Source organism: Lonchura striata, chromosome 31 (genome assembly GCF_050655825.1).
Source record: "Lonchura striata isolate lonStrDom1 chromosome 31, ASM5065582v1, whole genome shotgun sequence".
NCBI classification, from domain to species: domain Eukaryota; kingdom Metazoa; phylum Chordata; class Aves; order Passeriformes; family Estrildidae; genus Lonchura; species Lonchura striata.
Genome location: NC_140733.1, coordinates 5,098,017 through 5,123,849, shown reverse-complemented (window position 1 = coordinate 5,123,849; position 25,833 = coordinate 5,098,017). Strand labels below are relative to the sequence as shown.

The 25,833-nt window shown below is 62.2% G+C and overlaps 2 protein-coding genes and 1 pseudogene across 3 annotated transcripts in view; all 3 read left to right on the top strand.

Moving 5' to 3' along the window:
• SMC1A (structural maintenance of chromosomes 1A) overlaps positions 1-11,087 on the top strand; it is a 42,134-nt gene extending 31,047 nt beyond the window's left edge. Inside the window, exons 20-25 of the mRNA XM_085563969.1 lie at positions 1,881-2,037; positions 3,718-3,872; positions 5,009-5,160; positions 6,545-6,614; positions 8,001-8,111; positions 9,444-11,087. Coding sequence (XP_085420095.1) covers positions 1,881-2,037; positions 3,718-3,872; positions 5,009-5,160; positions 6,545-6,614; positions 8,001-8,111; positions 9,444-9,527 — 729 coding nt within the window. The 3' untranslated portion in view covers positions 9,528-11,087. The remainder of the gene's footprint in view (positions 1-1,880; positions 2,038-3,717; positions 3,873-5,008; positions 5,161-6,544; positions 6,615-8,000; positions 8,112-9,443) is intronic.
• A 3,137-nt stretch (positions 11,088-14,224) lies between these two features.
• LOC110482320 (IQ motif and SEC7 domain-containing protein 2) overlaps positions 14,225-25,833 on the top strand; it is a 29,522-nt gene continuing 17,913 nt past the window's right edge. Inside the window, exons 1-3 of one of the 2 annotated variants that reach the window (XM_085563763.1) lie at positions 14,225-14,496; positions 17,444-18,348; positions 19,747-19,776. In XM_085563763.1, the coding sequence (XP_085419889.1) occupies positions 14,281-14,496; positions 17,444-18,348; positions 19,747-19,776 (1,151 nt within the window). In that variant the 5' untranslated portion in view covers positions 14,225-14,280. The remainder of the gene's footprint in view (positions 14,497-17,443; positions 18,349-19,746; positions 19,777-25,833) is intronic. The other variant, XM_085563764.1, reaches the window with a different exon arrangement.
• LOC146764781 (uncharacterized) lies at positions 22,481-25,616 on the top strand (annotated as a pseudogene).

Below are 25,833 nucleotides of genomic sequence, written 5' to 3'. Positions count from 1 at the left end.
CAGCTGGGACACACCTGGGCATGGCCTGGGCACAGCTGGGCATGGCCTGGGCACAGCTGGGCACACTTGGGCATGGCCTGGGCACAGCTGGGCACAGCTGGGACACAGCTGGGCATGGTCTGGGCACAGCTGGGACACAGCTGGGACACAGCTGGGCATGGCCTGGGCACACCTGGGCACACCTGGGCATGGCCTGGGCACACCTGGGACACAGCTGGGACACAGCTGGGCATGGCCTGGGCACAGCTGGGCATGGCCTGGGCACAGCTGGGCACACCTGGGCACAGCTGGGACACAGCTGGGCATGGCCTGGGCACAGCTGGGCACACCTGGGACACAGCTGGGCATGGCCTGGGCACAGCTGGGCATGGCCTGGGCACACCTGGGCACACCTGGGACACAGCTGGGCACACCTGGGCACACCTGGGCACACCTGGGACACAGCTGGGCACACCTGGGACACAGCTGGGCATGGCCTGGGCACAGCTGGGCATGGCCTGGGCACACCTGGGACACAGCTGGGCATGGCCTGGGCACACCTGCGCATCGCCTGGGCACACCTGGGACACAGCTGGGCATGGCCTGAGCACACCTGGGCACACCTGGGCATGGCCTGGGCACACCTGGGACACACCTGGGCACGCATGGGCACAGCTGGGCATGGCCTGGGCACACCTGGGACACAGCTGGGCATGGCCTGGGCACAGCTGGGTGTGTTTTGGGCACACCTGGATATGCCATGGGCACGCATGGGCACATGCCAACACACCTGGGCACACCCTGGGTGTGTTCTGGGCACACCTGGGCATGTCCTGGGCACAGCTGGGTACACCTGGGACACACCTGGGCATGACGGGCATACCTGGGCATGGCCTGAGCACACCCGGGCATGGCCTGGGCACACCTGAGGCATGGCAGGCACACCTGGGCACACCTGGCCACACCCTGGGCATGTCCTGGGCATGTCATGGGCACAGCTGGGTATGCCTTGGGCACGCATGGGCACATGCCAACACACCTGGACGTGTCCCTTGTCCCCTGATGTCCCCATATCCCCTCATGTCCCATGTCCCCATGTCCTCGTGTCCCCAATGTCCCCTGATGTCCCTGCTGTCCCCCAACGTCTCAAATGTCCCTGATGTCCCCATGTCCCTGATGTCCCCGTGTCCCCTGATGTCCCCGTGTCCCCATGTCCCATCACGCCCTGTGTCCCCTGCTGTCCCCTGATGTCCCCGTGTCCCCGTGTCCCCAGGACGCGCAGGACGAGGAGGAGATCCAGCAGGAGATGGCGGCGCTGACATGTCCCCTTGTCCCATCATGCCCCGTGTCCCCATGTCCCCCGATGTCCCCATGTCCCTGCTCTCCCCTGCTGTCCCCTGCTGTCCCCGTGTCCCCTGCTGTCCCCGTGTCCCCTGATGTCCCCGTGTCCCCGTGTCCCCAGGACACGCAGGCGGAGGAGGAAATCCAGCAGGAGATGGTGGTGCTGACGTGTCCCCATGTCCCATCACACCTCATGTCCCCATGTCCCTGCTCTCCCCCGATGTCCCCATGTCTCTGTGTCCCTGCTGTCCCCTGATGTCCCCGTGTCCCCGTGTCCCATCACGCCCCATGTCCCCGTGTCCCCTGATGTCCCCGTGTCCCCTGATGTCCCCGTGTCCCCTGATGTCCCCTGATGTCCCTGTGTCCCCGTGTCCCATCACGCCCCATGTCCCCGTGTCCCCTGATGTCCCCGTGTCCCCTGATGTCCCCTGCTGTCCCCTGCTGTCCCCTGATGTCCCTGTGTCCCCGTGTCCCATCACGCCCCATGTCCCCGTGTCCCCTGATGTCCCCGTGTCCCCTGCTGTCCCCTGCTGTCCCCTGATGTCCCCTGATGTCCCCAGGACGCGCAGGCGGAGGAGGAGATCCGGCAGGAGATGGCGGCGCTGCAGCAGCGGCTGACGGAGCAGCAGAGCGTCCTGCAGCGCATCGCCGCGCCCAACATGAAGGCCATGGAGAAGCTGGAGAGCGTCCGCGACAAGTTCCAGGAGACCTCGGACGGTGGGACAGCCTGGGGACACCCTGGGGACATGGGGGGACAAGTTCCAGGAGACCTCGGACGGTGGGACACCTTGGGGACACCCTGGGGACATGGGGGGACAAATTCCAGGAGACCTCGGACGGTGGGACAGCCTGGGGACACCTTGGGGACACCATGGGGGCATGGGGGGACAAGTTCCAGACTTTAGATGGGGGGGATACGTTGGGGACATGGTGGGACACCACGTGGACATGGGGACAAATTCTGGTAGACCTTGGGTGGTGGGACACCCTGGGGACACCATTGGGGACATGGGGGGACACCCCAGGGACATGGGGGGAAAGGTTCCAGGAGACCTTGGATGGGGGAACACCCTGGGGACACGTTGCGGACATGGGGGGGACATGGGGGGGACATGGGGGGACAAGTTCCAGGAGACCTCGGACGGTGGGACACCTTGGGGACTTGGGGGGACACCTTGGGGTCACCTTAGGGACACCCTGGGGACATGGGGGGGAAAGGTTCCAGGAGACCTAGGATGGTGATACACTTTGGGGACACCTTGGGGACATGGGGGGACACCACGGGGAGATGGGGACAAGTTCTGGTAGACCTTGGATGGGGGGACACCCTGGGGACACCTCAGGGACATGGGGGGAAAAGGTTCCAGGAGACCTCGGATGGTGGGACACCCTGGGGACACCTTGGGGACACCTCAGGGACATGGGGGGAAAAGGTTCCAGGAGACCTGGGACGGGGGGACACCCTGGGGACACCTTGGGGACACTGTGGGGACACGGGGGGAAAAGGTTCCAGGAGACCTTGGATGGTGGGACACCCTGGGGACATGGGGGGGAAAGGTTCCAGGAGACCTGGGACGGTGGGACACCTTGGGGACACCTGGGGACACCCTGGGGACACCCTGGGGACACGGGGGAGTGTCAGGGATGAGACCTCAGCTGCTGGGATATGATGGACCCCAGTGTCCCCGTGGCTGTCCCTGGGTGTCCCCAATGTCCCCTGACCATCCCTGGTGTCCTCTGGGTGTCCCCAATGTCCCCCAGAGTTTGAGGCCACCCGTAAATACCCCAGGAAGGCCAAGCAGGGCTGGGCTGAGCCCAGTGTCCCCAATGTCCTCTGACCATCCCTGATGTCCCCTGATGTCCCCTGGCTGTCCCCATGGCTGTCCCCTGGTGTCCCCAATGTCCCCTGGGTGTCTGTGATGTCCCCTGTGTGTCTCTGGTGTCCCCAATGTCCCCCACAGTTCAAGGGCACCCGTAAATACCCCAGGAAGGCCAAGCAGGACTGGGCTCACCCCAATGTCCCCTGGGTGTCCCCTGGGTGTCCCTGGGTGTCTCTGATGTCCCCTGGGTGTCTCTGGTGTCCCCAATGTCCCCTGGGTGTCCCTGATGTCCCCTGGGTGTCTCTGATGTCCCCTGATGTCCCCTGGGTGTCTCTGGTGTCCCCAATGTCCCCCAGAGTTCGAGGCCACCCATTAATACCCCAGGAAGGCCAAGCAGGGCTGGGCTGAGCCCAACGTCCCCATGGCTGTCCCTGGGTGTCCCCTGGGTGTCTCTGGGTGTCCCCAGCTGTCCCCTGGGTGTCCCTGATGTCCCCAATGTCCCCTGGGTGTCCCTGATGTCCCCTGGGTGTCCCCAGCTGTCCCCTGGGTGTCCCTGATGTCCCCTGGGTGTCCCCAGAGTTCGAGGCCGCCCGCAAGCGCGCCAAGAAGGCCAAGCAGGCGTTTGAGCAGATGAAGAAGGAGCGCTTCGACCGCTTCAACTCCTGCTTCGAGGCCGTGGCCACCAACATCGACGAGATCTACAAAGCCCTGTCCCGGAACAGCAGCGCCCAGGTGAGCACAGCTGGCACAGCTGGCACAGCTGGCACGGCTGGCACACGGCTGGAACACGGCTGGCACACAGCTGGAACACGGCTGGCACACGGCTGGCACGGCTGGAACACGGTTGGCATGGCTGGCACACAGCTGGCACGGCTGGCACACGGTTGGAACATGGCACACAGCTGGCACAGCTGGCACATGGCTGGCATGGCTGGTACACAGCTGGCACAGCTGGCACATGGCTGGCACACAGCTGTGCCCCAAGGAGCCCTCCCTGTGTCCCCAATGTCACCTCAATGTCCCCAGATGTCACCTCAATGTCCCCAATGTCCCCAATGTCACCTCAATGTCCCCAAATGTCCCCCCAGGTGTTCCTGGGCCCCAAGAACCACGAGGAGCCGTACCTCGATGGCATCAGTGTCCCCTCAATGTCCCCAATGTCACCTCAATGTCCCCAATGTCCCCAAATGTCACCTCAATGTCCCCAGATGTCACCTCAATGTCCCCAATGTCACCTCAATGTCCCCAATGTCCCCAAATGTCACCTCAATGTCCCCAGATGTCACCTCAATGTCCCCAGATGTCACCTCAATGTCCCCAATGTCCCCAAATGTCACCTCAATGTCCCCAGATGTCACCTCAATGTCCCCAATGTCCCCAAATGTCACCTCAATGTCCCCAAATGTCCCCCCAGGTGTTCCTGGGCCCCAAGAACCACGAGGAGCCGTACCTCGATGGCATCAGTGTCACCTCAATGTCCCCAGATGTCACCTCAATGTCACCTCAATGTCCCCAGATGTCACCTCAATGTCCCCAAATGTCCCCAAATGTCCCCCAGGCGTTCCTGGGCCCCGAGAACCCCGAGGAGCCGTACCTCGATGGCATCAGTGTCACCTCAATGTCCCCAGATGTCACCTCAATGTCACCTCAATGTCCCCAAATGTCACCTCAATGTCCCCAAATGTCACCTCAATGTCCCCAAATGTCCCCAAATGTCCCCCCAGGCGTTCCTGGGCCCCGAGAACCCCGAGGAGCCGTACCTCGATGGCATCAGTGTCACCTCAATGTCCCCAGATGTCACCTCAATGTCCCCAAATGTCACCTCAATGTCCCCAAATGTCACCTCAATGTCCCCAAATGTCCCCCAGGCGTTCCTGGGCCCCGAGAACCCCGAGGAGCCGTACCTCGATGGCATCAACTACAACTGCGTCGCCCCCGGGAAACGGTTCCGGCCCATGGACAACCTCAGCGGCGGCGAGAAAACCGTGGCGGCGCTGGCGCTGCTCTTCGCCATCCACAGGTGGGAGCCCGAAATCCCAAAAGAAATCCCAAAAATCCCAAAAGAAATCCCAAAATCCTGAGGGAAATCCCAAAAACCCCAAAAGAAATCCCAAAATTCTGAGGGAAATCCCAAAAATCCCAAAAACCCCCATGGGAAATCCCGGGGGATCTCCTCTTTTGGCGGCGCTGGCGCTGCTCTTTGCCATCCACAGGTGGGAGCCCGAAATCCCAAATTAAATCCCAAAATCCCAAAAGAAATCCCAAAAATCCCAAAAGAAATCCCAAAAATCCCAAAAGAAATACAAAAATCCTAAAACAAATCCTAAAATTCCAAAAGAAATCCCAAAGTCCCAGGAGAAATTCCTAAAATCCCAAGTAAAATCCCAAAATCCCAAATGAAATCTCAAAAATCTTGAGGGAAATCCCAAAAATCCACAGAGAAATCCCAAATATCCTGAGGGAAATCCCCAAAAATCCAGAGAGAAATCCCCAAAAATCCCATGGGAAATCCCCAAAATCCTTCAGGGACCCCAAAAATCCTTCAGGGACTCCAAAAATCCCACGGGGGGACCCCAAAAATCCCTCAGGGACCCCAAAAATCCCAATGGAAATCCCAAAATTTCCATGGGAAATCCCAAAGAATCCCCCCAAAAACCTCCCCAATGAGACCCCAAATCCCCGGGGACCCCAAAACCCTCGGGGGGGACCCCAAAAATCCTTCAGGGACCCCAAAAATCCCACGGGGGGACCCCAAAAATCTTTCAGGGACCCCAAAAATCCCGAGCGAAATCCCAAAAATCCTTCAGGGACCCCAAAAATCCCACGGGGGGACCCCAAAAATCCTGAAGCAAATCCCAAAAACTCCCGGGGAAATCCCAAAGAATCCCCCCAAAAACCTCCCCAATGAGACCCCAAATCCCCGGGGACCCCAAAACCCTCGGGGGGGACCCCAAAAACCCTTCAGGGACCCCAAAACCCTCGGGGGGGACCCCAAAATCCTTCAGGGACCCCAAAACCCTCGGGGGGGACCCCAAAAATCCTTCAGGGACCCCAAAAACCCTCGGGGGGGACCCCAAAAATCCTTCAGGGACCCCAAAAATCCCACGGGGGGACCCCAAAAATCCTTCAGGGACCCCAAAAATCCCGAGCGAAATCCCAAAAATCCTTCAGGGACCCCAAAAATCCTGAAGCAAATCCCAAAATCTCCCAGGGAAATCCCAAAGAATCCTCCCAAAACCCCCCCCCCAATGAGACCCCAAATCCCCGGGGACCCCAAAACCCTCGGGGGGGACCCCAAAAACCCTTCAGGGACCCCAAAACCCTCGGGGGGGACCCCAAACCCGGGGCCGGCTCCTTCCGGGGTGCCCCAAATTTGGGGTCCCAGCCCAGCTCGGCCCCCCCAGTTACAAACCGGCGCCGTTCTTCGTGCTGGACGAGATCGACGCCGCGCTGGACAACACCAACATCGGCAAGGTGCGAATTTTGGGGGCCCCCTCCCCAATTTTGGGGTCCCCCACCTCAATTTGGGGTCCTCACCCCATTTTTGGGGCTCCCCTCGTGTAAATTTGGGGTCACCCCACCCCGTTTTCCCCTCACTGAGTTGATTTTTCTGCCAATTTTGGGGTCCCATCCCAATTTTGGGCTCCCCTCCTCATTTCTGGGGGTTCCCATCCCATTTTTGGGGTCCCCCTCCCCATTTTTGGGGTCCTCACCCCATTTTTGGGGTTCCCCTCGTGTAAATTTGGGGTCACCCCACCCCATTTTACTCTCACTGAGTTGATTTTTATGCCAATTTTCGGGTCTCCCACCCAATTTTTGGGGTCCCCTCCCCAATTTTGAGGTCCCCCACCTCAATTTGGGGTCCTCACCCCATTTTTGGGGTTCCCCTCGTGTAAATTTGGGGTCACCCCACCCCGTTTTCCCCTCACTGAGTTGATTTTTCTGCCAATTTTCCGCCAATTTTCGGGTTTCCCACCCCAATTTTGGGGTTCCCTCCTCAATTTTGGGGTGCCCTTATCATTTTTTGGGGTCCCCCTCCCCATTTTTGGGGTCCTCACCCCATTTTTGGGGTTCCCTTCCTGGGATTTTGGGGTCACCCCCACCCCGTTTTCCCCTCACTGAGTTGATTTTTCTGCCCCCACCCCCCAATTTTGGGGTCCCCTCCTCATTTTTTGGGGTCTCCCACCCCAATTTTGGGGTCCCCTCCTCATTTTTGAGGTGCCGAATCCATTTTTTGGGGGTGAAAAATGCGATTTTGGGGGGTTAAAAAACCATGATTTTTGGGGTAAAAAATGCGATTTTTAGGGTGTTGAATCCATTTTTTGGGGTAAAAAATGCGATTTTTGGGGTGATGAATCAATTTCTTGGGGTGCCAAATCCATTTTTTGGGGTGCAAAACGTGTTTTTTGGGACAAAAAATGCATTTTTTGGGGGTGAAAAATGAGGGTTTTTTGAGGTGCCAGGTCCTTTTTTGGAGAGAAAAAAGCGATTTTTGGGGTAAAAAATGCGATTTTTGGGGTGACAAATACATTTTTTGGGGTGTCAAGTCTGTTTTTTGGGGTACAAAACGTGGTTTTTTGGGGCAAAAAATGCATTTTTTGAGGTAAAAAATGTGATTTTTGGGGTACCATACATGTTTTTTGGGGTGCCGAGTCCATTTTTTGGGGTGAAAAATGAATTTTTTGGGGTAAAAAATATGATTTTTGGGGTGAAAAATGAGGTTATTGGGGCAAAAAATGCATTTTTGGTGGTGAAAAACGCGATTTTTGGGGTGCCAGACGTTTTTTGGGGTGCCGAATCCATTTTTCGGGGTGCCGAGTCCGTTTTTTGGGGTGAAAAACGCGTTTTTTGGGGTTCCAGGTGGCCAATTACATCAAGGAGCAGTCGGCTGCCAATTTCCAGGCCATCGTCATCTCCCTGAAGGAGGAATTTTACACCAAGGCCCAGAGCCTGATCGGCGTCTACCCCGAGGTACCAAAAACACCCAAAAAACCCCAAAAAACCCAAAATATCCCCAAAAATCCATGGGAAACCGGAAATGCAAAAAATCCCCAAAAAAACCCCAAAAAATAGCCCTGAAAATACCCCAAAATCCCCCCAAAAATCCCAAAAAATCCCCCCAAAAAATCCCCAAAAATACCCAAAAATACCAAAAAATCCCCCAAAAAATCCCAAAAAATCCCCCCAAAAAATCCCCCCAAAAAATCCCCCAAAAAATACCAAAAAATAACAAAAATACCCAAAAAACACCCCTGGAAATGCTAAAAATATCCAAAAATGCCAAAAAATCCCCAAAAATATCCCAAAAAATCAGTGGGAAAACTGGAAATGCAAAAAATCCCCAAAAATCCCCCCAAAAAATCCCCCCAAAAATCCCCAAAATTCCCCAAAAATCCCACAAAATCCCCAAAAATCACAAAAAAATCCCCTTAAAATCCCCCAAAATCCCCAAAAAATCCCCAAAAATCCCCAAAAAATCCCCCCAAAAATTCCCCCAAAAAATCCCCAAAAATCCCCCCAAGAATCCCCCAAAAATCCCACAAAATCCCCAAAAATCACAAAAAAATCTCCTTAACATCCCAAAAAAAAATCCCAAATATCCCAAAAAAAATCCCCAATAATCCCTACAAGAATTCTCAAAAATTCCCCAAAAATCCCCCAGAAATCCCCCCAAATATCCCAAAAAAAATCCCCCATAATCCCCCCAAGAATTCCCAATAATCCCCCAAAACGTCCCCAAAGAAATCCCAAAAAAATCCCCAAAAATCCCAAAAAAATCTCAAAAAATCCTCCCAAAAAAATCCCCAAAAATCCCAAAAAATCCCTAAAACATCACCAAAAATCCCCCCAAGAATCCCCAAAAATCCCCAAAAAAAAACCCAAAAATCCCCCAAAAAAACCCCAAAAAATCCCCAAAATTTTTTGGGGGGGTCAGGCGGGATTTTGGAGGGGTCAGGGGGAATTTTAGGGGGGTCTGGGGATTTTAGGGGGGTCTGGGGATTTTGGGGGGCTCGGGGGGGATTTTTGGGGGGGTCAGGGGAATTTTGGGGAGTCAGGGAGGATTTTGGCGGGTCAGGGGGATTTTTGGGGGGTGTGGAGAATTTTGGGGGGCTCGGGGGGATTTTTGGGGCTCGGGGGGAATTTTGGGGCTCGGGGGGATTTTTGGGGGGTCTAGGAGGATTTTTGGGGGTCTGGGGGATTTTTGGGGCTCGGGGGGATTTTTGGGGGGCTCGGGGGGATTTTTGGGGCTCGGGGGGATTTTTGGGGGTCTGGGGACCCCCCCGTGACCCCTCCCCCCCCCAGCAAGGCGATTGCGTCATCAGCAAAGTTTTGACCTTTGACCTCACCAAGTACCCGGACACCAACCCCAACCCCAACGAGCCGTGACCCCGAAATCGGCACCCCAAAATCCCGGGGACCCCAAAATCGGCACCCCAAAATCCCCCTGAACCCCCCCAAAATCCCGGGGACCCCAAAATCGGGACCCCAAAATCGGGACCCCAAAATCCCGGGGACCCCAAAATCGACACCCCAAAATCCCCCTGAACCCTCCCAAAATCCCGGGGACCCCAAAATCCCCCTGAACCCCAAAATCGTGACTCCAAAATCCTTCTGAACCCCAAAATCATCGTGACCCCAGAATCCCTGGGGGCCCCAAAATCGTGACTCCAAAATCCTTCTGAACCCCAAAATCATCGTGACCCCAGAATCCCTGGGGACCCCAAAATCGGGACCCCAAAATCCCGGGGACCCCAAAATCCCCCTGAACCCCAAAATCGGGACCCCAAAATCCCTCTGAACCCCAAAATCGCTGGGGACCCAAAATCCCCCTGAACCCCCCCAAAATCCGACACCCCAAAATCATCGCGACCCCAAAAACTGTGAACCCCAAAATCCCCGGGGACCCCAAAATCGTGACCCCAAAATCCCCCTGAACCCCCCCAAAATTCTCAGGGACCCCAAAATCCCCCTGAACTTTCCCAAAATTCGGCACCCCAAAATCATTGTGACCCCAAAATCATCGTGACCCCAAAATCCCTGGGGACCCCAAAATCATCGTGACCCCAAAATCCCCCTGAACCCCCCCAAAATCCCCGGGGACCCCAAAATCTCCCTGAACCCCCCCAAAATTCGGCACCCCAAAATCATTGTGACCCCAAAATCCTCAGGACCTTAAAATCCCTGGGGACCCCAAAATCATCGTGACCCCAAAATCATCGTGACCCCAAAATCCCCCTGAACCCCCCCAAAATCCCCGGGGACCCCAAAATCGTGACCCCAAAATCCTTCTGAACCCCAAAATCCCTGGGGACCCAAAATCTCCCTGAACCCCCCCAAAATTTGGCACCCCAAAATCATCGTGACCTCAAAATCCCTGGGGACCCCAAAATCTGACACCCCAAAATCATCGTGACCCCAAAATCCCCCTGAACCCCCCCAGAATCCCCAGGGACCCCAAAATCATTGAGACCCCCCCAAAATCTTCGGGACCCCAAAATCCCGGAACCCCCCCAGCACCCCCAGAATCATCGGGACCCCCCCAAATTTTCAGCCCCCCCCCAAAAATTTTGGGGCCCCCCTGAGTCCCCCCACCCCAAATTTTGGGATCATTGGGTGCCCCCCAAAAATTTGGGGTCCCTGGTTGGGGGTGAGACCCCCCAAAACTTGAAGACCCCCCCAAATTTTGGGGTCCCGGGGTTCCCCCCCCCAAATTTTGGGGTCCCGGGGTTCCCCCCCCCAAATTTTGGGGTCCCCTGTGGGGTTCTGCTCATCCCCCCCCCAAATTTCGGGGTCCCCCCTCCCCCCAGTCTCGCTGTGCCCCCCCCAAACCCCCCCGCGGGTTTTTAATGGAACTTTCCTGGATTTTGGAAATAAAAATGAAATAAAATTAAATAAAAGTGAAATAAAATTAAATAAAAATGAAATAAAAGTGGAATGCAAACGAAATGCAAATGAAATGCAAATGAAATGCAAATGAAATCAGATCAAGGATGGGGATCGCCCCTCCCTCACCTGTGGGGGATCTAGGGGATCTATGGGGGATCTATGGGGGATCAATAGGGGATCTATGGGGGATCAATAGGGGATCTATGGGGGATCAATAGGCGATCAATAGGGGATCTATGGGGGATCCATGGGGGATCAATAGGGGATCTATAGGGGATCTATGGGGGATCCATGGGGGATCTATGGGAACTATGGGGGATCAATAGGGGAATCTATAGGGGATCAATAAGGGGGATCGATACGGGGACTGATGGGGATCAATAGGGGATCTATAGGAGGGGCTGTTGGGGATCTATGGGGGATCTATAGGAGAGCTATAGGGGGGATCCATGGGGGATCTATGGGGGATCAATAGGGGAATCTATAGGGGATCAATAAGGGGGATCGATATGGGGACTGATGGGGGATCAATAGGGGATCTATAGGAGGGGCTGTTGGGGATCTATGGGGGATCTATAGGAGAGCTATAGGGGGGATCCATAGGGGAGTCTGGAGGGGATCTATGGGGGATCCATAGGGGATCTATGGGGGATCTATAGGGGATTGATGGGGGATCAATAGGGGATCTATAGGAGGGGCTGTTGGGGATCTATGGGGGATCTATAGGGGATCTATATGGGAATCTATAGGGGATCAATAGGGAATCTATAGGGGATCTATGGGTGGTCTATGGGGGATCCATAGGAGATCTATAGGGGATCCATAGGGGATCCATAGGGGATCTATAGGGGGTCCATGGGGAATCCATGGGGGATTTATGGGGGATCTATAGGGGATCTATAGGGGATCTATAAGGGGGTCTATAGGGGATCCATGGGGGATCTATGGGGGATCAATAGGGGATCCATGGGGGATCTATAGGGGATCTATGGGTGGTCTATAGGGGATCCATAGGGGATCCATGGGGGATCTATAGGGGATCCATGGGGGATCTATGGGGGATCAATAGGGGATCCATGGGGGATCTATAGGGGATCTATGGGTGGTCTATAGGGGATCCATAGGGGATCCATGGGGGATCCATAGGGGATCCATGGGGGATCTATGGGGGATCTATAGGTGGTCTATGGGGGATCCATAGGGGATCTATAGGGGATCTATGGGGGATCCATAGGGGATCTATGGGGGATCCATGGGGGATCAATAGGGGATCTATAGGGGATCTATAGGGGATCTATGGGGGATCTATAGGGGATCTATAGGGGATCTATGGGGGATAAATAGGGGATCTATGGGTGGTCTATGGGGGATCTATAGGGGATCTATGGGTGGTCTATGGGGGGCCTATGGGGGTGTCCAGGGGGCTCTGGGGGTTTTGGGGGGGCTGGAGGGGGTTTTGGGGGTCTTTGGGGGATTTGGGGGGGCCCGGGGGGTCTTTGGGGGGTCCACAGGGGTGTCCAAGGGGGTTGGGGGGATTTGGGGGGGTCTGGGGGGCTCTGAGGGGGTTTGGGGGGGTCAGGGAGAGCTCTGGGGGGATTTGGGGGATTTGGGGGGGCCGGGGGGATTTGGGGGGGTCTGGGGGGCTCTGAGGGGGTTTGGGGGGGTCAGGGAGAGCTCTGGGGGTCTTTGGGGGGGGCCTGGGGGGTCCCGGCAGGGTCTGGGGGGATCCGAGGGGCTCTGGGGGGGTTTTGGGGGGGCCCGGGGGGGTTTGGGGGATTTGGGGGGTCTGGGGGGGTCTGGGGAGGGTCTGGGGGGGTTTTGGGGGTGCTGGGTGGGCTCTGGGGGTCTTTGGGGGGGTCTGAGGGCGCTGGGAGGGGTCTGGGGGATTTGGGGGGACCCGGGGGGGGATCCGGGGGGTTTTGGGGGGGTTTTGGGGGGGTCAGGGAGAGCTCTGGGGGTCTTTGGGGGATTTGGGTGCCCGGGGGGATTTGGGGGTGTCCGGGGAGGGTCTGGGGGACTTGGGGGGATCTGGGGGATTTGGGGTTCCCGAGGGGGTCTGGGGGGGTCCACGGGGGAGTCCAGGGAGGGTCTGGGGGGGATTTGGGGGGTTTTGGGGGGGTCAGGGGGAGCTCGGGGGGTCTCTGGGGGGTCTGAGGGTGCTGGGAGGGGTCTGGGGGCTTTGGGGGGGTCCGGGGGGATTTGGGGGTGCCCGGGGGGGTTTGGGGGTGTCTGGGGAGGTTTGAGAGGGGATCCGGGGGGCTCTGGGGAGTTTTGGGGGCTCAGGGAGAGCTCGGGGGGTCTTGGGGGGGTCTGAGGGTGCTGGGAGGGGTCTGGGGGCTTTGGGGGTGCCCGGGGGGATTTGGGGGTGCCCGGGGGGGTTTGGGGGGGGTCTGGGGGGGCGGGGGTCCCTCCCCGTGCGGCGGCCGAACCCCAATCAGAGCCCGAGTTATTTGTGCCCCGTTGCCGTGGGAACGGAGCGGGGCCGAGCCGGCGGCGGCACCGGGGGGGGGGGCGGCACCGGGGGGAGGGGGCGGTACCGGGGGCGGCACCGGGGGGACATCGCGGGGGGGGGGCTGGGTGGGGGTCCCACAACCGGGGTCGCGTTGGGGTCACAAATTTGGGGGGGGGGAAGGGGGAGGGGGAGGGACCCGCAGGAGTTTTGGGGTTTTTGGGGGGGGGGGGGGGGGGAGGGGTTGGGCTTCACCCCCCCCCCCCCATTTGGGGTGTTAATTAGGATTAATGAAGTGGGCGGGGCAAAACGCTGGGGGTCCCCTTTTTTTTTTTGGGGGGGGGGAGGAGGTGTTTCCCCCCCCCCCAATCCAAACCGGGGTGGGAGGGGAGGTGGGGGAGGGGGGGTGGGGTTTGGGGTGGGGGAGGGGCCGCCTTAAACCCCTCCCCCCCCAGCCCCGCCCCCCCCCACCCGCTTCTCCTCCTCCCTCCGAGCTCCGCGCCCGGATCGGGCCCCCCCGAGCCGCCCCCCCACCCCCCCCGCCCCCGCCACCCCCCCGCCGGACCACCCCCCCTCCCCCACCTCCATCACCCTCGGGGGGCCCCCCACCCACCCCCACCCACCCCCACCCTCACCCTCAGGGCTGCCCCACGCATTTTACACCCCCCCCCCTCATTTTAACCCCAAATTTTAACCCCCCCCTTCACTTTGACTCCCCCACCCCCGCCCATGCCGGACCCCCATCCTTGACCCTCCCTCGCCCCCTCCCCACATTTCCGCCCTCCCCCACCACACCCCGGGGGTATGGAGGGCGCGGGGGGCGGCGGGGCCCCCCCGGGGGGTTCCGAGCCCCCCGACCGCGCAGTGGAGTACCTGCTGGAGCTGAACCGGATCATCGCCACTCAGCGGCACCTCCTGGCCTCGCAGCGCCGCCGCATCGCGCAGCTCGAGGGGCAGCTGCAGCGCCTGGCCCGGGAGAACCGGCACCTGCGGCAGCGCGGCGCGGCGGCGCGGCACGGCGTGAGCGCGGGGGCGAGGGGGGACGCGAGTGGGGTCTGGGGGGTGTGGGGGGACGCGAGTGGGGTCTGGGGGGTCTGGGGGGTGGGGGTGTGGGGGACGGGAGTGGGGTCTGGGGTTTGGGGGTGTGGGGGGACGGGAGTGGGGTCTGGGGGTATGGCAGGACGGGAGTGGGGTCTGGGGTCTGGGGGGTGCGGGGGGACGGGAGTGGGGTCTGGGGTCTGGGGTCTGGGGGGATGGGAGTGGGGTCTGGGGGTCTGGGGGGACGGGAGTGGGGTCTGGGGTGTGGGGGTGCGGGGGGACGGGTGTGGGGTCTGGGGGTATGGGGGGGGATGTGGGGGGACGGGTGTGGGGTCTGGGGGTATGGGGGGTGTGGGGGTGCGGGGGGACGGGGTGTGGGGTCTGGGGGGTGTGGGGATGTGGGGGTCTGGGGGTGTGGAGGGGGATGTGGGGGGACGGGAGTGGGGTCTGGGGGTATGGGGGGTGTGGGGGTGCGGGGGGACGGGGTGTGGGGTCTGGGGGGTGTGGGGGTCTGGGGGTTTGGAGGCGGGTCTGAGGGTCTGGGGATGTGGAGGGGGATGTGGGGGTGCGGGGGGACTGGTGTGGGGTCTGGGGGGTGTGGGGATGTGGGGGGACGGGGTGTGGAGGGGGGTCTGGGGGTCTGGGGGTGCGGGGGGACGGGGTGTGGGGTCGGGTTTGGGGGGTCTGGGGGGTGTGGAGGGGGATGTGGGGATGTGGAGGGGGATGTGTGGGCGCGGGGGCGCGGGGTGACTGGTTGTGGGGTGTGGGGTCTGGGGGTGTGGGGGTCTGGGCAGTTTGGGGGTCTGGGGGTGTGGAGGGGGATGTGGGGGGACGGGGGTGCGGAGGGGGTGTGGGGGTCTGGGAGGTTTGGGGGTCTGGGGGGATATGGGACGTGTGGGCGATATGGAGGGGGATATGGGGGTCTGGGGGGTTTGGGGGTACGGGGGGTTTGGGGGTGTGGGGGTATGGAGGGGGATGTGGGGGGACAGGAGGTTTGGGGGTGTGGGGGTATGGAGGGGGATTTGGGGGTACGGGGGTTCTGGGGGTGTGGGGGGTGTGGAGAGGGATATGGGGCTCTGGGGGGTTTGGGGGTCTGGGGTGTGGGAGTCTGGGGGGGATAGGGGACGTGTGGGGGGTGTGGGGATATGGGGGTACGGGGTGTTTGGGGGTACGGGGGGATATGGGACGTGTGGGGATATGGAGGGGGATATGGGGGTCTGAGGGGTTTTGGGGGTATGGGGGGTGTGGAGGGGGATTTGGGGGTACGGGGGGTCTGGGGGTGTGGGGGGATATGGGACATGTGGGGATATGGAGGGGGATATGGGGGTCTGAGGGGTTTTGGGGGTATGGGGGGTGTGGAGGGGGATTTGGGGGTACGGGGGGTCTGGGGGTGTGGGGGGTTTGGGGGTCTGGGGGGATATGGGACATGTGGGGATATGGAGGGGGATATGGGGGTCGGGGGGGTTTGGGGGTGTCGGAGGGTTTGGGGGTATGGGGGGATATGGGGTGGGATGTGGGGGGACAGGAGGTTTGTGGGTATGGGGGGTCTGGGGGTGTGAGGGGTGTGGAGGGGGATGTGGGGGGACGGAGGGTGTGGGGGGTACGGGGGGTTTGGGGGTCTGGGGGGGATATGGGGGGATATAGGGGGGTATGGGGGATGTGGGGTGTGGGTTATGGGGGCTATGGGGGGATGTGGGGTGTCGGGTATGGGGGATTTGGGGGGATATAGGAGGGATTTGGGGGGGATTTGGGGGTTATGGGGGATGCGGGGTGTGGGTTATGGGAGATTTGGGGGGGATATGGGGGATTTGGGGGGTATGGGGGGGTATGGGGGATGTGGGGAGTGGGTTATGGGGCGCCAGGATGGGGGCAGAGGGGTTATGGGGCGGGGGTCCCCGTTTGGGGGTGCAGAGGCTCGGGGTCACCGAGGGGTCACCAGGTGGGGTCATGGGGGGGTCGCAGGTGGGGAGGGAGATTTTGGGGGGGGTCATGGGGCTGGAGACCCCCTTATTTGGGGAGGGGGTTCTAGGGGGTCCTGGGGAGCCCGGGACTGGGGGTGCAGGGGTGGGGAGGGGGTCACGGGGGAGATTTTGGGAATGGGGGGGGTCATGGGGCGAGGATCCCAGTTTTGGGGTGGGGTCACGGGGGGGTCATGGGGCAGGGACCCCAATTTTGGGGATGGGGAGGGGGTCACGGGGAGGGATCTTGGGGGTGGGGTGGGGTCAGGGGGGTCTCAGGGCCATATGGGACAGGACAGGGGGGTCCCGGGGTGCCCGGACCGAGCTGGGAGTCCCAGGGATGCCGGGACCGAGCTGGGGGTCCCAAGGGTGCCCAGACCGAGTTGGGGGTCCCAGGGACGCCCGGACCGAGCTGGGGGTCCCAAGGGTGCCCAGACCGAGTTGGGGGTCCCAGGACCATCCGGGCCAACTTGGGGGGTCCCACCCCGACCCAGACCGAGCTGGGGGTCCCAGGACCACCCAGCGTGGCTCAGGGGGTCCCAGGGTGCCCAGACCGAGCTGGGGGTCCCAGGGGTGCCCAGACCGAGCTGGGGGTCCCGGGACCACCCAGCCTGGCTCAGGGGGTCCCACCCCGACCCAGACTGAGTTGGGGGTCCCAGGGTGCCCAGACCGAGCTGGGGGTCCCAGGGGTGCCCAGACCGAGCTGGGGGTCCCAGGACCACCTGGGTCAGCTCGGGGGGTGTCCCAGGACCACCCGGGTCAGCTCGGGGGGTGTCCCAGGACCACCCGGGTCAGCTCGGGGGCTGTCCCAGGACCACCCACACCATCTCCGGGGGTCCCAGGACCACCCACACCATCTCGGGGGGTCCCAGGACCACCCACACCATCTCGGGGGGTCCCACCCCGACCCAGCCCCACCCGTGCCCGGCCCGCGGTGCCACCGCCGTGTCCCCTTTCCGCCGTGTCCGCAGGGCCACGCGGAGCCCGAGGCTCAGTACCAGAACCACCTGGAGGCCGAGGGCCTTTACGGGGAGCCCGAGCTGCCCTTCCCGGCCCACGGCGACCCCGAGCCGCCGTTTCCGCCTCACCTGGAGCGCGACGGGACCTACCCCGAGCACCTGGAGCACGACGGCGCCTACGGGGAGCCCCTGGAGCGGGAGCGGCCCTACCCCGCGCACCTGGAGCGGGACGCGCCCTTCGAGCCTTTGACCGAGCGCGACGGACCCTACGGCGGCCGGGCCGAGCACGACCGGCCTTACCCGGGCCGAAAGGAACGGGACAGAGCCTACCTGAGCCGAGCCGAGCGGGACGGGCCCTACGCGGCCCGCATGGAGCAGGAGGGGCAGTTCCACGGCTGCCTGGAGCGGGACCTCCAGTACCAGCCGCACCTGGAGCGGGACGGGCAATATCCCGGCAGGATGGAGCGGGACGGGCAGTACCCGGCCAGGATGGAGCGGGACGGGCAATATCCCGGCAGGATGGAGCAGGACGGGCAATATCCCGGCAGGATGGAGCGGGACGGGCAATATCCCGGCAGGATGGACCGCGAGGGGCCCTACCCGGAGCGGGACGGGCAGTACCCGGAGCGGGACGGGCAATACCCGGCCCGGCTGGACCGCGAGGGGCCGTACCCGGAGCGGGACGGGCAATACCCGGAGCGGGACGGGCAGTACCCGGCCCGGCTGGAGCAGGAGGGGCCGTACCCGGCCCGGTTGGAACGGGAGGGGCCGTTCCGGGCCCGGGACGGGCACTACGGGAGCTGCTGGGAGCGGGAGTGGGCGCGGGGGCCGCTGAGCCGCGGCCCCTCCCGCAGCTCCAGCCCCGGCGGGCGCAGCAGCAGCGGCAGCACCAGCCCGGCCACCACGCTGCAGCGCAAGTACGGCACGGGCGGGCCAGAACCGGGATTTGGGGGGCGGGGGTTGGGATTCCCTCCCCAAAAATCCGGGATTTGGGGTGCGGGGTTTGGGATTCCCTCCCCAAAAATCCGGGATTTGGGGTGCGGGGTTTGGGATTCCCTTCCCAAAAACCGGGATTTGGGGTGCGGGGTTTGGGATTCCCTCCCCAAAAATCCGGGATTTGGGGTGCGGGGTTTGGGATTCCCTCCCCAAAAACCCGGGGTGCGGGATTCCCTCCCCAAAAATCGGGGATTTGGGGTGCGGGGTTTGGGATTCCCTCCCCAAAAACCGGGGATACGGGGTTTGGGATTCCCTTCCCAAAAATCGGGGATCCGGGGTTTGGGATTCCCTCCCCAAAAATCCGGGATTTGGGGTTTGGGATTCCCTCCCCAAAAATCCGGGATTTGGGGTGCGGGATTTGGGATTCCCTCCCCAAAATCCGGGATTTGGGGTGCGGGCTTTGGGATTCCCTCCCCAAAAATCCGGGATTTGGGATACGGGGTTTGGGATTCCCTTCCCAAAATCCGGGATTTGGGGTGCGGGGTTTGGGATTCCCTCCCCAAAAATCGATGATCCGGGGTTTGGGATTCCCTCCCCAAAAATCCGGGATTTGGGGTGCGGGGTTTGGGATTCCCTCCCCAAAAATCCGGGATTTGGGGTGCGGGGTTTGGGATTCCCTCCCCAAAAATCCGGGATTTGGGGTGCGGGCTTTGGGATTCCCTCCCCAAAAATCCGGGATTTGGGGTGCGGGGTTTGGGATTCCCTTCCCAAAAATCGGGGATTTACGGATTCAGGGATTTGGTATTCCCTCCCCAAAAATCCGGGATTTGGGGTGCGGGGTTTGGGATTCCCTTCCCAAAAATCGGGGATTTACGGATTCAGGGATTTGGGATTCCCCTTCCCAAAAATCGGGGATTTACGGGTTGGGGATTCCCAAAACTGGGGATTTGGGATTCAGGGTCCCCTTCCCAAAATCCAGGATTTCAGATCCGGGACTCCTCCCATCCACTCTCCAAAAATCAGGGATTTCTGGGATTCAGGATTCCCAAAATCGGGGTTTTCTGACATTTGGAATTCCCAAAACCGGGAATCACTGGCATTTTGGATTCCCAAAATCGGGGATTTCTGGGATTCAGGATTCCCAAAATCCCAACCCCGGGATTTTTTTGGATGCGGCCCCTCCCAAACCCCGCCCCCTGGGGGGGGTCATGACGTCATCGCCCCTCCCCCCTTCTGTCGCTCCGGGGTCACGCGGGGACATTGGGGGGGGGGGGGGAGGGTCCATTTTTTGGGGGGGGGGGGGGAATTTGGGGAGGGGGATTTGGGGGATCTCCCCCCCCTCTGACCCCCCCCCCCATTTCCTCCCCTCCCCCCCCCAGGTCGGATCGCGACAGCTCCAGGACGGTGAGGTCAGTGCTGCCCCTCCCCCTCCCCTCCCCCTCTGCCCCTCCCCTCCCCCCCCCGGACGCCTGGGTCCCCTCCCCGGGGGTGGGGGGAGTCGCGACAGGGCGGATATGTCGCGACAGGGCCCCTCCCCTCCCCTCCCCCCCCAGGTGTCATGTCGCGACAGGGCCCCTCCCCTCCCCTCCCCCCCCAGGTGTCATGTCGCGACAGGGCCCCTCCCCTCCCCCCACGAGGTGTCATGTCGCGATAGCGCAGGGGGGGGTGACAAAGGGGGGGGCGTTGCCGTGGTGATGGGACCGCCCCCCCCCCCAAGAAAACCCCCAAAAAACCAAAAAAACACCAAAATCGCCCCAAAATTCCCGCGGGCGGGGCGGGGCTGCGTGTGTGACACACGTGACGGTGACAGGAGGGTGACAGCGGGTGTGACATTGTGTGACACTGGGTGTGACATCATGTGTGACACCGAGTGTGACACTGAGTGTGACACTGGGTGTGACACTGGGTGTGATACCGCGGGCAGGTGACACCGAGTGTGACTCTGGGTGTGACATGAGTGTGACACCGAGTGTGACACCGAGTGTGACACCGAGTGTGGCACCGAGTGTGACATGAGTGTGACACCACAGGCAGGTGACACAAGTGTGACACCACAGGCAGGTGACACAAGTGTGACACCAAGGGCAGGTGACACTGAGTGTGACACTGATTGTGACACAAGTGTGACACTGAGTGTGACACCACGGGCAGGTGACACCGCGTGTGACACCATGACACTGGGTGTGACACCGCGTGTGACACCGTGTGACACAGTATGACACCACGGGCAGGTGACACTGAGTGTGACACCACATGTGACACCATGACACTGGGTGTGACACCGCGTGTGACACCGTGTGACACCGTGTGACACCACGGGCAGGTGACACTGAGTGTGACACTGCGTGTGACACAGTGTGACACCGTGCCAGGTGGTGACACCCCCGTGCCAGGGCCGTGCGTGGCTGTGCCAGGCCGTGTCCCCTCCCTGTCCCCATCCCTGTGCCAGGCTGTGACTCCGGTGTCCCTGTCCCTGTCCCCATGTCCCCGTGTCCCCTCCCTGTCCCCTGTGTCCCCTCCCTGTCCCTGTCCCCTCCCTGTCCCTGTCCCCTCCCTGTCCCTGTCCCTATCCCTGTCCCCATCCCTGTCCCTGTGTCCCCTCCCTGTCCCCTCCCTGTCTCTGTCCCTGTCCCCTGTGTCCCCTTTGTCCCCTGTGTCCCCTCCCAGTCCCATGTCCCATGTCCCCATCCCTGTCCCCTTCCTGTCCCTGTCCCATCCCTGTCCCCTGTGTCGCATCCCTGTCCCCATCCATGTCCCCTGTCCCTGTGCTGGGCTGTGACTCCGGTGTCCCTGTCCCTATCCCTGTCCCTGTGTCCCCTCCTCATCCCTGTCCTTGTCCTCTCCCTGTCCCTGTGTCCCCATCCCTGTCTCTGTTTCCCTGTCCCCACCCTGTCCCCTGTGTCCCTTTCCCATCCCTGTCCCTGTGTCCCCTCCTCATCCCTGTCCTTGTCCCTGTGTTCCATCCCTGTCCCCATCCCTGTCCCCTGTCCCTGTGCTGGGCTGTGACTCCGGTGTCCCTTTCCCATCCCTGTCCCCTGTGTCCCCTTTGTCCCCTGTGTCCCATCCCTGTCCCCTGTGTCCCCATCCCTGTCCCTGTCCCTATCCCTGTGCCCCATCCCTGTCCCATCCCTGTCCCCTTTGTCCCCTGTGTCCCCATCCCTGTCCCTATCCCTGTCCCTGTGTCCCCTCCTCATCCCTGTCCCTGTCCCCATCTCTGTCCCTGTCCCCTGTGTCCCATGTCCCTGTCCCTGTCCCTGACCCTGTGTCCTCATCCCTGTCCCTATCCCTGTGTCCCATCCCTGTCCCCTGTGTCCCTTCTTTGTCCCCTGTGTCCCCTCCCTGTCCCTGTCCCGGTCCCGGTCCCGCTCCAGGCCCGGAATTCCGCCCGGGCCCTTCCGGACCTGGGTGGGGGAGGGCAGGAAAGGGCGGGAGGGGCCGCGCTCCGTGCGGGAGCTCGGAGGGACCGGGACCCCAAAACCCCCGAAAACCCCCCAAAACCCCCCCTGGACACCCCAAAATCCCCCCAAAACCCCCCGACACCCCAAAACCCCCCCTGGACACCCCAAAATCCTCCCAAAATCCCCCCAAAACCCCCCGGACACCCCAAAACCCCCCGGACACCCCAAAACCCCCCCTGGACACCCCAAAATCCTCCCAAAATCCCCCCAAAACCCCCCGGACACCCCAAACCCCCCCCGGACACCCCAAAATCCTCCCAAAATCCCCCCAAAACCCCCCGGACACCCCAAAACCCCCCCTGGACACCCCAAAATCCTCCCAAAATCCCCCCAAAACCCCCCGGACACCCCAAAACCCCCCCGGACACCCCAAAATCCCCCCAAAACCCCCCCCGGACACCCCAACCCCCCCCGGACCCCCCTGACGTGAGTGTGACACTGGGGGGGGTGGAGGGGACACCCGGGACCCCCAAATTGGGGATTTGGGGGGGGGTCCCACCCCGGGGGGGTTTGGGGGGGTCAGGTCTGGGGCCCCTCCCCCACCCCTCCCCCCCTCCCCCCCCACTCGTGTCCCCCTCCCCCCCTCGTGTCCCCCCCCCCCCCCCGTGTCCGTCTGTCCGTCCGTCCCCCCCCCTCCGGCTCTTGACTCGTTTCTCTCCTCTCTCTCTCCCCCCCCCCGCCCCGTGTCCGTCTGTCTGTCTGTGTCCACCCCCCATGTCCGTCTGTCTGTCCGTGTCCATCCCGTGTCTGTCCGTCTGTGTTCCCCCCGTGTCCATCTGTCTGTCCGTGTCCCCCCCCCGTGTCCGTCTGTTTCCACCTCGTGTCCATCTGTCCGTCTGTGTCCCCCCCGTCCGTCCGTGTCCACCTCATGTCCGTCTGTCCATCTGTCCCCCCGCTGTCCGTCTGTCCGTCCCCCCTGCTGTCCATCCCTGTCCGTCTGTCCGTCCTGCCACAGTGACCCGTAGCCGTCTGTCCCCCAGTGTCGCCACGTCCGTCTGTCCCCCTGTCTGTCCCCGTGTCCATCCTGGTGTCCCCCTGTCTGTCCCCCTGTCTGTCCCCCTGTCTGTCCCCGTGTCCATCCTGGTGTCCCCCTGTCTGTCCCCCTGTCTGTCCCCCTGTCTCTCCCCGTGTCCATCCTGGTGTCCCCCTGTCTGTCCCCCTGTCTGTCCCCCTGTCTGTCCCCCTGTCTGTCCCCGTGTCCATCCCGGTGTCCCCCTGTCTGTCCCCCTGTCTGTCCCCTGTCTGTCCCCCTGTCTGTCCCGTCTGTCCCCGTGTCCATCCTGGTGTCCCCCTGTCTGTCCCCCTGTCTGTCCCCCTGTCTGTCCCCCTGTCTCTCCCCGTGTCCATCCTGGTGTCCCCCTGTCTGTCCCCCTGTCTGTCCCCCTGTCTGTCCCCGTGTCCATCCTGGTGTCCCCCTGTCTGTCCCCCTGTCTGTCCCCTGTCTGTCCCCGTGTCCATCCCGGTGTGCCCCTGTCTGTCCCCCTGTCTGTCCCCCTGTTTCTCCCCGTGTCCATCCCGGTGTCCCCCTGTCTGTCCCCCGTCTGTCCCGTCTGTCCCCCATCCCGGTGTCCCCCTGTCTGTCCCCTGTCCCCTCCAGGTGCCACCCTTGGGTGCTTTGGCTGCTCCAACCTCCCCCCGCCCGCAGGTAAGAGCCGCCCCTCCCCCACACCCCCACCCCGGCTCCTATGGGGGCCATGGGGACCCCCGGGGTCCTATGGGGGCCATGGGGACCCCCGGGGTCCTATGGGGGCCATGGGGACCCTATAGGGGCCATGGGGACCCCCGGGGTCCTATGGGGGCCATATGGACCCTATAGGGGCCATGGGGACCCCTGGGGTCCTATAGGGGCCATATGGACCCTATAGGGGCCATGGGGACCCCCAGGGTCCTATAGGGGCCATGGGGACCCCCAGGGTCCTATGGGGGCCATATGGACCCTATAGGGGCCATGGGGACCCCCGGGGTCCTATAGGGGCCATATGGACCCTATAGGGGCCGTGGGGACTCCCAGGGTCCTATAGGGGCCATATAGACTGTATAGGAGCCATGGGGACCCCTGGGGTCCTATAGGGACCATATAGACCCTATAGGGGCCATGGGGACCCCCGGGGTCCTATAGGGGCCATATAGACCCTATAGGGGCCATGGGGACCGATAGGGGCCATGGGGACCTATAGGGGCCATGGGGACCCCCAGGCTCCTATGGAGGCTGTATAGACCTTATAGGGGCCATGGGGACCCCTGGGGTCCTATAGGGGCCATATAGACCCCTATAGCCCCCTATAGGCCTGGTACAGACCCCAGGCTTTATGGGGTCCCTCTAGACCCCTATAGGGCCCGGAAGGACCCTGGGCACTATAGCGCCCCCATAGACCCCTATAGGGCCTAAGCAGACCCCAGCCCCTATAGTGACCCTATAGACCCCTATAGGGTCCCTATAGACCCCTATAGGGCCCGAGCAGACCCCAGGCTTTATGGGGTCCCTATAGCCCCTCTATGGCCCATGCAGACCCCGGGCCCTATAGAGTCCCTATAGACCCCTATAGACCCCGAACAGACCCCAGGCCTTATAGGACCCCTATAGGGCCCAAGCAGACCCCAGGCCCTATAGGGCCCCTATAGAGTCCCTATAGGGCCCCTATAGAGTCCCTATAGACCCCTATAGGGCCCCTATAGACCCCTATAGATCCCTATAGGGTCCCTATAGACCCCTATAGGGTCGGTACAAACCCCAGGCCTATAGGGCCCCTATAGACGCCTATAGACCCCTATAGGGCCCCTATAGACCCCTATAGGGCCCCTATAGACCCCTATAGGGCCCCTATAGGCGCCGCCCCCCCCGGCCGCGGTTTGGGGGCGGTTGCCATGGCAACGCCTCCATCATGGCGGCGCCGCCTCCTCGCGCTATTTTTGGGGAGGGGGCGGGGCCGGGGGGGTGGGGGGGGGGGGAGACCCCGCGGCCGAGCCCCTCCCCCCGGGGGAACACCTCTCTCCCCCCCCGTCTCCATGGCAACCGCCGCCCCTCCCGCCGTGTTTCCATGGCGCCGCCCCTCCCGCCGCGTCGCCATGGCAACCGCCGCCCCCCCCCGCCTCCATGGCAACCGCCGCCCCTCCCGCCGCGTCGCCATGGCAACCGCCGGCCACGGGAGGGGGGAGCACCGCGCATGCGCGGCGCCGCTGGGGACACCCCCCCCCCCCCCCTCCCCTCCTTGGGGACCCCCGGCTTGGGGGGGGGGGGGGAGGGCCGCCTCCCCCCCATTGGGGACCCCCCCCAATTTTAGGGGACACCCCCCCCCTGCATTTTGTGCTGATTTTATGGGGGGGGACACACACGCGACCCCTCCCCCCATTCCACATCAGACGGACCCAGGCGTCCTCCCCCCCCCTCTTCCCTCCCCTCCCCACCCCAGGACCCTCCCCCAAATCCCCAAATCCCCTCCCCACATCCCGGGGGGGGGTCTCGGCTTCCGGGCACGCGCAGAGCGAGGAGGGGAGGGGGGGGATGGGGGAAGGGGGGGGGTCGCTGTCGGCTCCTCCCCCCTCCCCCCTCACCCCCCCCCCCATCCATCCCCCCCACCCCCCCCAGCACCGCCCGGCCGGGCCCCGGTTCCGCTGCGGAGGCACCGGGGGCTCGCCCACCCCCCACCCGCGACCCCTCCCCAACCTCCCGGGGGTGTCTCTGTGTCCCCCCCATCTTTTTGGGGGTGCTCCCCCTCCCCAAAATGTGGTGCCTGCAGTGCACGGCCGACCGGCGGCGGGGGCCGCTCCGGCAGCGGCTGCTGCACGGGTGAGTCGGGGACCCCCCCCGGGACCCCCCGGGACCCCCCGGGAATCCCCCGGGAATCCCCGAGACCCCCAAATCCTTCCCCTCCCCCTCCCCCTGCGCGGCGCCCCCACCTCATCCCCTCCCCCCTTCCCTCCCCTCCCCCCCCCTCACCTGGTCGGGACCCCCCAAATTCTGGATTTTGGGGACCCTCCCGGCTCTGCTCTGCTCTGCACCCCCCCCCC